Genomic DNA, 14,348 nt, shown 5'->3' with positions numbered 1-14,348 from the left:
AGAGTCCTCAAGGCCCAAGTCTCTAATCTGTTCCATTTAAGGCTTTTACAAATCTAAATGTTCCTGGAAGTCCATCACCACTCACAGCAGTTGTTGACTTACCTTCTCAGTCCAACTGGTGACAACTTTTCTCTATACCCTTGGATTTGTTGTTCAAAAACTAAAAATCTAAGGAAGAAAGTATAAGGGCACACTAATATCTTGCCTTGTTGCCAGGGGCAATTTTTGTCTTGGATATCTGGAGTATCATGTTCCCTGTAGTAGTGTCTTCCATGTTATTCCAGGAAGATGCTCAAGCTAATTCTCATTCCTTTTTTCCTATTGACAGCCTATTTAATTTTTCTGAGTCTTATTTTTCTCATTTATAAAGAGGATCAAATATAGTTACCTTAGGAGGGTTGTTTTAGAGGTTAAAAGTGATAATATCTAGCTTGGGCTGGGTGGCTAAGTTGGTTGGAGTATTGTCCCATACACCAAAAGGTCTCGGGTTCAATCCCCCGTCAGGGCACCTATGGGAGGCAACTGATCGATGTTTCTCTCTCTCTTCCTTTCTAAAAATAAATAAAAACATATCCTCAGGTGATGATTTTTAAAAAGGTGATATATCTAAAATCTTACATATTTAAGCATTTTAATAGCATCATTGCCAGATTTTTGCTATTATAGAAACATTATATATATATATATATACTTTAAATGGATGACAAAGTTTAGCACCTACCTTTTATTTTTTTGTTCATTAAACTGAAAAATTCCACCACTGGCTCCTCAGTACTTCCTGTTCTCTTCCCAAGTCCAGTAGTCCAGCTCCCCTCAAAGGGCTAAACTTTTCAACATTTTGCCCTTGAAGGTCTGTCAAACCTCTGACAGCTCAGTTGTTAGATGTAGCATCTCATCCAACATGGTGCTACATGCCCCTAGTGCTACTATTTATTATTTTCTATACTGAGTATTAATTTTTAGATATAAAACTATTCTCCCCTCCTTTGTATTACCAGAGTACTTTGTCTTAATCACACCATTATTGGTTTGCATATACATCTGTTCTCTTAACTTTATGCTTTAAAATATATATATCTGAGTGTTAAGCACATGGTAGGCACTAAATGTTTATTATGTATACTCTGTATCACAGTTTATTAACAAAACACTATTCCAGAGGAGAGAAAGACAATTAATAGGCTATCTTGTGGCTTTATGTTGCTCTGTTGTTAGAGCTCTTCATCAGTTAGAGATGTTAAAGCTTAATTGGAACTATAAGTACCCATGAATAAATTTAAATGATTGTGAATTTCAGAGATAGTGTTTCCATTTCACATGCCTCAGTCTCCTTTTCTCTTTGCCAACCCTGTAATCAAGGCACAGGATCTTATTTAAGCTAACAAATGATTATCCTTCATTACATAAGTAGTATGTAACTTGACCTTAAAAGGCTGCTTACTTCACAAGATGGCAATGAATCCAGCCACCAGCTGTGTCTACTTTCACAATATCTTGGTACCTTTGAATAGAAGCTGATTTTTCAAGAGCTAGGGAGTCATTGCATCACACTTCCGTCTCTGATCTAGAATGCATCGGTGTTTTCAGGCTATGGAACTTCATCGTCTCTCACGAGCTCTGATTCCTCTTGGGTTTAAAATAGATTTGAAATCTGTGCTTTGTGTTTATAGACCACAAGCTATATAAATGTAGTTTCTGAGATATACTCCTATAATGTTATTTGTACTCATTGCTGAGCTTGTCTTTGAGTATTATTAAAACCTGGATAAAAACAAAACTTGAACAATAAGAGATGGGTAATGTACGTGATATTATTGGAAAATAGATAATGTATTTAAAATACTATAGGTAACACAAATGGACTAAAGTGATTTTTAAAACCATAGATTTCAGTGACTATTTCTTTGAACTTAGAGTGGCTAAGAACTACTTCAGTGTAAACACAATGGAAAGATCATCAAGATAAATTAATGTTAGGTTTATATTATACTAGAGGCCTGGTGCACGAAACTCGTGCATGGTGTGTGTGTGTGTGTGTGTGTGTGTGTGTGTGTGTGTGTCCCTCAGCCCAGCCTGCACCCTCTCGAATCTGGGACCCCTCGGGGGATGTCCGACTGCCCTCTCACAATCCAGGACTGCTGGCTCCCAACTGCTCACCTGCCTGCCTGCCTGATTGCTCCTAACCACTTCTGCCTGCCAGCCTGATCACCCCCTAACCACTCCCCTACCAGCCTGATTGATGACTAACTGCTCCCCTGCCGACCCTCTGCTGGCCCAGTCACCCCCAACTGCCCTCCCCTGCAATCCTGATCGCCCCCAACTGCCCTCCCCTGCAGGCCTGATCGCCCCAACTGTCCTCCCCTGCAGGCCTGGTCCCCCCCCCCAACTGCCCTTTTCTGCCAGCCCGGTCACCCCTAACTGCCCTCCCTCGCAGGCCTGGTCCCCCCCAGCTTCCCTCCCCTGCAGGCCTGATTGCCCCCAACTGTCCTCCCCTGCAGGCCTGGTCACCCCCAACTTCCCTCCCCTGTAGGCCTGATCACCCCCAACTGCCCTCTCCTGCAGACCTGGTTTCCCCCAATTGTCCTCCCTTGCAGGCCTGGTCCCTCCCAACTGCCCTCACCTGCCAGCCATCTTGTGGCGGCCATCTTGTGTCCACATGGGGGTGGCCATATTGTGCATTGGAGTGATGGTCAATTTGCATATTACCTCTTTATTATATAGGATACAAATTAAAATGCTTCAGAGTATAGAACAATCAAGAGGATTGGGTTAAAAATACATATAGATAGCAGGAAAAGTGTAATGTCTTTAATGTATGAAAAACTATCTTAGACCTGTGATAAGGCCTACTATAATAAAAGCATTATTATAACATTATTAACAATATTATTTATTGAATGTTATGATATACAGTGCACCCTTCTGAGGGTCTGTCATATAGTTAAATCCTCATAGTAATTCTTTGAGGGAGATGATATTATTATTCCATTTTACAGATGATGAAACAGAGACACAGGAGGTTAAGTAGCTTGCTCATGATTGCACAGCTAGTTAAGTAGCTTGTACATTGGCTGTTTTTCTGATCCCAAGAATATGGTTCTGATGTCTGTTTTCTTAATCACTATCCTATACATCTTAACATAGGCAAAGGACAAGAAAGGAAGTTGTAAAAAGAGGAGATGTAAAATGATCTAAAAGCATGATAAATTTTCAGTTTCATTAATGATATAAAATCAAATTAAAATAAAAATGAAATATTTTCTCTCTTTCAAATAGAGTGATGAGAATAGGAAGTTTGCATGGAGTGGTGATAGAAATGCATTTCTGGGGTGTGTGTCCCACTCAGGATACTTACCCACAAGGCAGAAGGCTTGGTGGGACAGGGGGCAAGTGCTATAGGGCTGAGGCTGGAGATTTTCCTGCTCGAGGCAGTGGGAATGTGCCATTGCCCTGGAAACTCTTCTGGAAAACTGTGGAGAAGATGCGCTTGCTCCATCATCTGTTTTTTTAACTCCACATATACAGTTGGTTACATTCCTGGGTGTCAGATAGCATAGCGTGCAAGACTGGCCTTTCTCAAAATAAGTCGGGTCTGGTCAATGGCAGCTGCATGTGTGTGGGGAAGGATGATTGAGGGTTTCAGAGGCTTTCTTTTGAGTAAGTCTCTGAAGAGATTGCCAGGCTTTAGCTTTGATTAAGAAATTTCAAATTACACATTTCTTGTGGCATTATTATATCTGAGAGAAATTTCATAAAGCTGTACTCGGTTGCCTCAACTGTTGACGAATGATTCTTGATGTTTAGTTTGGTATAAGATGCTGGTAATATAAGTCTACTTCCTTTATTCAAACTCAGTAAGTGGTTTGGGACAATTAATTTCCAATTGTTTCCCAGTAGAGCAGATTTACTTGTATATTAATGAGGCACAGGTGTTAGGCCCCTGGTGTCTGCGTGCCTGGGAGGCATATTTCAGTTGTTTATCTACTCAGCCATAGGTACTGCAAGGTACTCAAGCTTGCCTTTAACAGTTTTTACAGTGAGGCTTTTTAATTTTTTGATGTTTATTTTTTTCAAATTTGCCTGCACCTGTTAAAATTTTAAAACAGATCATGTAGAAAGAAGTTGCAGAGATTTCAATAGCAAATAGCACTAAAAAGTAAAAGAAAGCAGTCTTCTGGTATATCTACCTGCCACCGGCATTGAAGAGAAATGGGTTCATTTCAACAGATATTTCATGTGAGAAGCCAATGTAATCAACAATGCACCTTTTTATTGTGTGTTTTTGGAGCACGTATATCTTTGTCAATGGCTAAAGCAGTCATAAGCTTATGCTAATATTCATTTTTTGTCTTGTCTATTCACTGAACTGCACTACCAACATTTTAGAGGAAATGGAATAGCCTCCATAGACATGAATTTCAGTAGCTGGCATAATTATAGCTATCTACATATTCATTAAATCTACAGAAGAACTCTGTCCAAAAAGACAGCCATGCGTTCAGAAACAGTGCACAACTTAATATATACGTCTTAAAAGTTGCATTTCTTAGACTTATTTAAAATTAATTTCCTGTAGCACTCCTCTCCAAGCAGAAGAATTTTAACAAAAGGATCTCATCTCCTTGCTTTGGTTTCTTGCATATAGGAAAGAATGGGAGGAACTCTTTGTAAACAACAATTACTTGGCAACAATAAGGCAGAAGGGGATTAATGGGCAGCTGAGAAGCAGCAGGTTCCGCAGCATTTGCTGGAAGGTAAGAAGAAAATATTTATTTACAGTTTGCGGTTGCAGTATATCAACACATTACCTGATGCCCTGGAAGATTACCCATTCGGGGGATCACTGAATTTTCCAGGAGCTGCACTCGAGACTTTTTTTGGCCATCCATGCTTATCTTTCATAGAACATTTACTAATAAGGTTGAACCACCTTAGTTCTGAATAACTGGTGATGGTAAGGTAGTCCTTTGAAATAACAGTTTTTTCATCTCATTTTATGGTACAGAATTCAAAGCAACACCTTAACATGCCCCAGCCACTACAGAAACTGTTGAAGTGGGGCAGGGGCATAGGGAGATTCACTTTTCAGATTCCTATTATATCTAGTGCCATCATTTATCCATCCTTCCTTTTCTCTTCAGAAATAGCAGATAGGAAAGATTTTTTTTATATTTCTTTGACTGGAAACACCAAGTGTAGGGCAGCAAGTAGTGAAGGAAATTAGGTCAATCTCTTTCTAAAAGAAGGGGCCATTGGCTACCAAAACTGGTAATAATAATCCACAATTATCATTTTAGTTGCTTGGAAATATTGACCCTTTTTCTACTCAAAATGAATTAATTTAGGTTTAGTCTCATTTCTAAAATGACTTTTACTAGAAGTTTTTTAGGGTAGGTCTGCATGAATTGAGCATCCGGAGTCTGCAAGTACAGACAGTAAGGAAACATGATGTATTAGACAGTTTTAGATTTAATAATTTAGATTTAATAATTAAAATACATTTTTCTTCTGATAGATGCAGGCAGTTAAGGCAGGAGACCTGCTGATGAAATATTTGTATACAAATATTTGTGCCTCACCCCCCTCCATTCTTTGTTGTTTAACTTTTAGTATCCTTCATTTGTGGAAAATAAACTCAAATCCAGATTTATTTTAATGTATTAAGCTAAATTAAATCAAATTTGTCTTTTTAAGAATGCTTGTTATTTTCATAAGCTGATTGCCGGTGGTAAATTGAATTTTCTGCTGTGAAAGGAATGACTTCACTTCTCAGGCTGAGTCCTCAGGTTGCTCTAGTCCAGCCGTGGGCAAACTACGGATCCGGCTGTTCTATCCGGTTCTCTTGCTCTCCCCTCCGCTCCTTTACTTTGAATTTATATTAGTTCACACAAACACTCCATCTAAGCTTTTGTTCCGGCCCTCCAGTCCAGTTTAAGAACCCATTGTGGTCCTCGAGTCAAAAAGTTTGCCCACCCCTGCTCTAGTCTGTCCTCTACCTGCTCCATTCAGGACAAATCTTAAACCTTGAAATTACTAACTGGACCTTATGCCTGTTAATGTCCTCTCTTACCCCAAACAGTACTTCTCCATTTCACTGGCATAACAATTTAGGACTGTAAAATTGGAATCACACTTGAACCTCAATGAATTTTTTTATATATATATATCTGGAGAGAAGGTTGCTTCCATTTTGTGGTGTAGCTTTTGAGATCTTGGGGGGAGGGTGGCCTTTGTTCACATTTGGATTATGAAAATACATACTTCTTAAATATCTCCAAATTTATTGAGAATTAGAATGATGATAGGAATATGAAATGCCAGGAATATGAATATCTTAATTTTCAGGTGATTCTCTTTGGCATAGTTTCACACTTTACTTCTTATGATTTTTATAAAAGTTTTTTTTTCTTCTTGACAGCTATTTCTTTGTGTTCTTCCTCAAGATAAAAGTCAGTGGATAAGTAAAATTAAAGAATTAAGAGCATGGTATAGCAACATCAAAGAAATAGTAAGTTGTACTTTAATTAATACAATTGTTTTCAAATCTGTGCTTTAAAGTCCAGAGGCTTCTGATCTCTTGTTTTCTTTCTTTCTTCCCTAGCACATCACCAACCCGAGGAAGGTCGTTGGCCAGCAGGACCTGATGATCAATAATCCCCTTTCACAGGATGAAGGGGTAAATTTCGAGTTCATTCATATCGCAACCTCTTTTACCCATAAGCACGTGTTTATCAGACTAGTTATCAGTTACCACAAAAGCAGAGTTATTCCATACCAACTATATTTATAACCCCCACATACTACCTAAAACCTCATGGAAACTTTCTCATCTGTATATATACTAGAGGCCCGTTGCACGAAGATTCATGCAATAGGCCTTCCTTCCCCTGGCTGCCGGCACCAGTTTTCCTCTGGCACCTGGGACCCAGGCCTTCGCTCTGGCTGCCACCTTCTGTCTTTACTCTGGCTGAAGCCAGCCGGAGCCTTCAGTCTTCACTCCCGCCGGAGCACCGCTCCTGTAGCTCCCTCCGCCCCCTGCCCTTCCTCTCATAGCAGGCGTCCCACCCCACCCGGCTGCTCCGCGCCTGCATGCATGCTGCCCAGAGGCCTGGAGCGGCTGGAGGTGGGGCTACCACCATCTTTGTTGGGTTAATTTGCATACTCCTGATTGGCTGCTGGGTGTCGCGAAGTGACGGTCAATTTGCATGTTTCTCTTTTATTAGTGTAGATACTGTGTTGGAGGAAGTGTATGATCCATTTCTGTGGAATGGCACTACAAAGGAGAAGTCCCAAGGGGGTCTTTAAGAACTAAGGACAAGCTAGAAGAGCAAAAAGATAAGGATGGAACTATTTTATCAAGGGTGCTGTAGGGAGCAGTAGGAAAGCCTCCCTGTATGATAGAAATAGAGAAGGGTTCACTTTGTAGGACTAACTCAGAGGAAGAAAGAAAACTAACTATTTGTAGTGACTCCATGAACAAGTCTTTAAAGATAGGGAAAAGGTTAGACCTACCTCCACTCATATTCTCGTGAAGACTAGGAATAATTACTTCTTCATAAGTGTTGTATAACTTTTTAAATTACTGTTGTAATTCCTAGTTTCCTACTAATAGAATTTTTTTTTAGTTAATATGCAACATTAGCATTTTCCCGATATATATATATATATATATATATATATATAAAAGGCTAATATGCAAAGTGTCCCCTCAGGAGTTTGATTGCTCACTATGAGGTGCACTGACCACCAGGGGTCAGTGCGGAATGAAGGAAGGCCGCAGCCGGGGAAGGAAAGCCCCGATCCGCCCTCATTGCTGGCTAGGCCTAGGGAACCTATTGTGCACAAATTTTGTGCACCAGGCCTCTCGTTATTATTATAATATAGTCTATGGTATAGTAGCATAAAATACTTTAAGTAAATTTCAAAACTTAAATTCACATTTTAAGAAATACATAAAAATCTATTCAATTGGGCCCTATCTGGTGGGGCTAAGTGGTTAGAGCATTGGAACATGCACTGAAGGATTGCGGATTTATTTCCAGCCTCAGTCAGGAGGCATGTGGGAGGTAGCCAGTCAATGTCTCTCTCTCACATTGATGTTTCCCTCTTCCTCTCTCTTCTTCCCTACCTCCCTCCTTCCCAATCTCTCTCTAAAAATCAATGGAAAAAATATCCTCAGGTGAGGATTAACAACAACAAAAAACTATTAAATTGGAAGACCAAACTTTGTAGAAAACATTGGGAATTCAGGTTAGGTTCATGTCTGAGCAGTTGGGCTATGGCCAACTTGGATTATTCTAATCCAAGGAGACTTTTTTGTTGTTTAGAGGTAGTACTGGGTACATAGTAGTAAAAGCATTGTTCATTTTATATAGATATCAGAAAATAATTTAAATATATATAATAATACCTCTGGAAAAATTGATGTTAGAATAAGGATGTGTCTGAGAGTAAACTGGATTTAATAAAATTGCTCCATTTTCAGGTTTCCTATCTGCAATGTGAAATGATAACTCAAAGAAGGATAAATTGAATCATTTAAATTATTAAATTGAGACCATCAAAGTCAAGCAAAAGTGTGAGATTATTTAAATAGGTTCTTTTTATTTCAGAGTCTTTGGAACAAGTTCTTCCAAGATAAAGAACTCCGATCAATGATTGAACAAGACGTCACAAGAACGTATGTAGAACTATTTATAAATTACTTTCATTAATTAAAATCAGTATTACCTCTTCGTGTTTTAGCAAAATCCAAAATCTATTGAGGAGCTTTATGTTAATAACAAAGTTATTTTGGCCAAGTTTTGATAATAACTATCATTTTCTATTCTTAAAATACAGATTTCTGTGTTCCATTTTTCAAAATAAATTATATTTATGATGTTGACACTCTTAAAATAATATTTAATCATTTTTTTCAATTTTCAACAATTATTTTAAGTCATATGCTTCTGATTAAGGTTGCATTATGTATTCATAATACGGGTATTGCTAGAAATATTTATCTCTTGCTTTACACCTTTGAATTCCTTTCTAACCAAATTACTTTTTTGAATGACTACTGTTACTTTTACCCTCTTTATTTCCCTTCCTCTTGAAGCCATTGAGATTTGCAAACAATTTCTTCTCTCAGTCTACTCAGTATTTACCATGTGAAAAGCAGTTTCTTATTTAGCACATAGTCAATATCCATATCTTTCATACGTTGACCTCATTTTTCGGGGTCAAGTAGTAAGAAGTACATGGAATTTGTGTAAGAAGATCTTAGGGTAAGTTATAGCAACATATGCTGTAATCTTGAGCAAATTACTTTCAATGAATGTTTTTCTCCCGAGTGTCCTTTTCTATAAAATGGGGAAAATAGCAATCACCTCATAGTGTTGTTATATGAATATATTTATAATAGAAGCAAATGAGATATGTTTGTACTTTAAACTATAAAAAAGCACAAACATGGTATTAAATTTGATTTAATCATTGGGGTCTAGGATGAGCCAGGTATACAGATTCATGAGTATCTCTGGGGCCTCTTTCCAAGTCCTTCCGCAGCTTTGCCTGTCTGCCTACTCTTAGTTCAACTCCTACTAGATTTGTCACAGTGTCAAGGCCTCTGGCTATTCCTCTCTTTCCAGATCCAAACAGAATAATCAAATGACATGGACTACCTTTAAGGTTATTCTATATATTTAACAAATGAAATTTGCTTCAAAAAATTCAGAGGAATCTTGAGTTCAGAACACAACAAAATCTTAGAAAGCTGGCAATAATATTGGTTTGGGAATAAAGGTTTGGGATCATTTTGATGAGCTTGAGTTATCCAGTTGCCAGAATGACCACTTACAGGGAAGCTCCACTCAGAGGTGTGGGGTGGCTATGTGCAATGCCCCCATAATCATCATGGAAAGTAGAAGGCCATTGTGTTGATGCACAGGAGGCACTCAATTAACATTTGTGAATAAAACAAAAAGAATAAATTTCCTCATCAGTCATTTAAGTAACTAGGTAATTGGTGGCTGTAAAACAGGTCTCTAAAAACAAAATCCAAGGTATATATTGCTAACCCAGTGGTAAAGGTACCTCTTTCTTTCAGATGCTAGGCAGTTATCTTAGAAAAATTGACCACTTCAGCTTGAAGTGGCTAATAAGGATGATAGAGTTCATACCATTATTAGATGGAAATGGAGGACATGTGCCACAGGGCAGAGGCACACACTCAGAGGCCAGGTGGGCCAGATTGGTTAAAAGAAACAGCAAGCAGAGGGGAAAGTAAAATGCCTATAGCCAAACCTAATAGGAAGTGGCTTTGGGGGTCTGTTCATCATTTTGGTTACTTAGCTCAAACATTTTTGCTTTGCTATTAGAAAGTGTTATTTCTTAAAAGCTGTGTTCTTATAACTATTTGGTTTCATATTTTCTATGCATTTTTCTTATAACATGTATATAAGTGTGTATATATATATAGGATCGGGCCTAAACGGGCAGTCGGACATCCCTCTCACAATCCAGGACTGCTGGCTCCCAATTGCTCGCCTGCCTGCCTTCCTGATTGCCCCTATGTGCTTCTGCCTGCCAGCCTGATCACCCCTATCTACTCCCCTGACAGCCTGATTGATGCCTAACTGCTCCCCTGCCAGCCTGTTTGCCCCTAACTGCTCTCCCCTGCAGGCCTGGTCACCCCTAACTGCTCTCCCTACAGGCCTGGGTTCCCCCAACTGCCCTTCTCTGCAGGCCTGGTCGCCCCCAACTTTCCTCCTCTGCCGGCCTGGTCCCCCCCAACTTCCCTCCCCTGCAGGCTTGATCGCCCCCAACTGCCCTCCCTTGCAGGCCTGGTCCCTCCCAAAGGCCCTCCCCTGCTGGCCATCTTGTGGTGGCCATCTTGTGTCCACATGGGGGCAGCCATCTTTGACCACATGGGAGCAGCCATCTTGTGTGTTGGAGTGACAGTCAATTTGCATATCATGCTTTTATTAGATAGGTGATCCACACTAATAAAAGAGAAACATGCAAATTGACCATACCTCCACTATGCCCACAAGCCACACCCACCAGCCAATCAGGAGCGAGTATGCAAATTAACCCAACCAAGATGGCTGCGACCACGGAGCGAGCAGGAGGCTTGGGTTTTCCCGGCAATGGAGGAAGCCAAGCTTCCCACCCACTCTGGCCAGCCCTGGCCTCTGCTCAAGGCTACAAAGTTTCAATTATAGAAGATAAATAAATCCCAACAAAAATGGTGGCAGCCACGGAGCTGGAGAGAGCAGGAGGCTTGGGTTACCCCCAGTGATGGAGGAAGCCAAGCTTCCTGGCCTCTGCTCAAGGCTACAAAGTTTCAATTATAGAAGATAAATAAATCCCAGATACCAGGGCCTATGCTTGGGTCGCCGGGGGGCGTGGCCAGCCTGCAAACCACCACAGGCCCCTCGCTCAGGCCGCCCCATGCCCCAAGGGAACCCCCACCCTGATCCAGACACCCTTCAGGGCAAACCAGCTGGCCCCCACCCATGCACCAGGCCTCTATCCTATTTAATGAAAGAGTAATATATATGCAAATTGACTGTCACTCAAACACACAAGATGGCTGCCCCCATGTGGTCAAAGATGGTTGCCCCCATGTGGACACAAGATGGCCACCACAAGATGGCCAGCAGGGGAGGGCCTTTGGGAGGGACCAGGCCTGCAAGGGAGGGCAGTTGGGGGCGATCAGTCCAGCAGAGGAGAGCAGTTGAGGACAACCAGGCCTGCAGGGAAGGGCAGTTGGGGGAACCCAGGCCTGTAGGGAGGGCAGTTAGGGGTGACCAGGCCTGCAGGGGAGGGAAGTTAGGGATGACTAGGCCTGCAGGGGAGGGCAGTTAGGGGTGACCAGGCCTGTAGGGGAGGGCAGTTAGGGGCAATCAGGCTGGCAGGGGAGCAGTTAGGCATCAATCAGGCTGGCAGGGGAGTGGTTAGGGGGTCATCAGGCTGGCAGGCAGAAGCAGTTAGGGGCAATCAGGAAGGCAGGCAGGCGAGCAAATGGGAGCCAGCAGTCCTGGATTGTGAGAGAGATGTCCCTCAAGGGGCCCCAGATTGGAGAGGGTGCAGGCTGGGCTGAGGGACACACCCCCCCGTGCACTAATTTTGTGCACCGGGCGCACACACACACACACACACACACACACACATACTAGAGGCCCCGTGCACGACATTCATGCACTGGGGGTGGGGTGGCGAGTAGTCCCTCAGCCCGGCCTGTACCCTCTTGCAGTCCGGGACCCCTCGGAGGATGTCTGCCTGCCAGAGCAGGCCTAACCTGGCAGGCGGAAATCCCCTGAGGGGTCCTTAGTGCTGCCACAGAGGCGGGAAAGGCTCCCGCCACCACTGCTGCTCTTGCCAACTGTGAGCCCGGCTTCTGGCTGAGCGGCACTCCCCCCGTGGGCGTGCACTGACCACCGGGGGCCAGCTCCTGCATTGAGCGTCTACACCCTGGTGGTCAGTTTGCATCATAGCGACCGGTCATTCTGCCGTTGAGTCGATTTGCATATTAGCCTTTTATTATATAGGATAACCTTGTAATTAATCTCCACTGGTAATTTTAATTAAGTTGGCAAACCCGAGATTCAGGGAAAGCAGCTAGGAAGCCCTGTAGTCCATAGCACAGCGGGGAGGTTGCATACCTTCTTTCCCAGAAGGCTCTCTCCATATTTAGAGTAAGTTTCCTTGTCATCTCTGTATGTATCTTGTGGCAAGTAACTTTGTTTGCAGGGTAAGATTGTCAGTCTTATTGTAAAGCCACCAAATTGCCTAATCATAAAAGCTGAATAGCTTGAGTAATTTTACTACTTTAGGTAATACATTCTCTCTAGAAGGCATTACGTGATCTAAAATCCATGGTTTTCAATTCAGTCTGCAAGGCAGCTCATAATGCAATAGGAGACGAAAGGAAGTACAGCTCAGTGAATGTTATACGATGCTACTCAGTCACTGGCATCTGTGATAAGAAATTTGTTTTTTTTAAATGTCTATTTATTGAATGTCTACACTGTTCCAGGCTGATCCTTTGGAGGAGGCGGAGGGAAGCATGGTGGTGCAAAAGACAGACAAGGTCCTGCTATCACATGATGTACATTTTATTGTAGGCGGGCAGAGGGTGAGATAATAAGCATGTATAGATACAGAGGGTAATTGTAGAGGGAGGTAATTGCTGTGAAGAAATGAAGAAGGGTAATATGAGAGCTAGAGGGGATGACTGCTTTAGGAACAGTGATCAGAAAAGGCATCGTTGAGAAGATGACATTTGAGGTGAGATGTGAACAAATTTTAAAAGCCAGTCATGTGAATATCTAGGGGAAGAACATTCCAGGCAGAGGGAACAGCTGGTGCAAAGTCCCTCAGTTAAAATAAGCTCAGTATTTAGAGGAACAAAGGGAAGGCAGGTGTGGCTGGAAGCAAGTGCTTTAAGCAGGGACATTGAGATAAACTCACATTCCAGACAAGCAGTCCTACAGACCACAGAAAGGAGTTTGGAATTCATTCCAATTGCAATGGGAAGCCATTAGAGGATTTTGAGCAGGGGTGTGAGATCTGAAAAGATAATTCTGGCTGCTGTGATACTGGGGTGAAGGTGGAGGTAGAAATGAATCTATTGCAGTATTCTAAGTTGAGTAATGTTAGTGACTTAGACTAAAGATGCACTATTAAAGATGGTTAAGAGTAGATGGGTTGAGGGTATACATTTTATATTTTTAAATACAGAGTAGGGAGTCATTTTATCTAGTTTTCTCACATGGGTTCTGTTCCATTTTTACTGCTCTGTTTCAGGTTCTTTTACCTCCCACCTTGAGTCTCTTGTTTATTGTTCTCTTGAATCTGTTACTTATCTTCTCCAGTATTAGCCATGTGTTACAGCCCTGTCTCCTCAAAACACATTTCTAGTCATGATACTTGCTTCATCTTAAAGGTTCTGTGACTCTCCCTGTGGTCTGCAGAAGAATGGACTAACACACACACAGCTCCCTTTTAGGATTTCACTTATCTTTCTGTTATTGATCTCTGGTCTGAGATCAGACATTGTATGACTTCTATTCTGTCACATATGTTAAGGTGTGTTTTATGGTCCAGAATGTGGTCTGTCTTGTGAATGTTCCACATGAGCTTGAAAAGAATGTATATTCTGATGTTATTTGATGAAGTAGTGTATACACTGAGTGGCCAGATTATTATGATCTCTGAATGCGTAATAATCTGGCCACTCAGTGTATATCCTATATAATAAAAGGCTAGTATGCAAAATGCCCCCTCGACCAAGAGTTCGACTAGCAGGCAGGCCGGCCAACCACCCATGTCCCCTCCCCCTGGCCAGGCTGGCTGGACCC

The 14,348-nt window shown here is 41.7% G+C and overlaps 1 protein-coding gene across 4 annotated transcripts in view; it reads left to right on the top strand.

Annotated features, from left to right (window-relative positions):
• The window catches only part of TBC1D5 (TBC1 domain family member 5), a 481,832-nt gene that overhangs the window by 265,514 nt on the left and 201,970 nt on the right, over positions 1-14,348 (top strand). For all 4 annotated transcript variants that reach the window (XM_080675845.1, XM_080675847.1, XM_080675846.1 and 1 more), the window contains 4 exons: positions 4,646-4,754; positions 6,419-6,508; positions 6,602-6,676; positions 8,613-8,680. In XM_080675845.1, the coding sequence (XP_080531971.1) occupies positions 4,646-4,754; positions 6,419-6,508; positions 6,602-6,676; positions 8,613-8,680 (342 nt within the window). The remainder of the gene's footprint in view (positions 1-4,645; positions 4,755-6,418; positions 6,509-6,601; positions 6,677-8,612; positions 8,681-14,348) is intronic.

The sequence above is a fragment of the Plecotus auritus genome (assembly GCF_963455305.1).
Source record: "Plecotus auritus genome assembly, chromosome: 6".
NCBI lineage: Eukaryota > Metazoa > Chordata > Mammalia > Chiroptera > Vespertilionidae > Plecotus > Plecotus auritus.
Note: the sequence above shows the minus strand (reverse complement) of the source record. Positions and strands in the feature narration are given on the sequence as shown.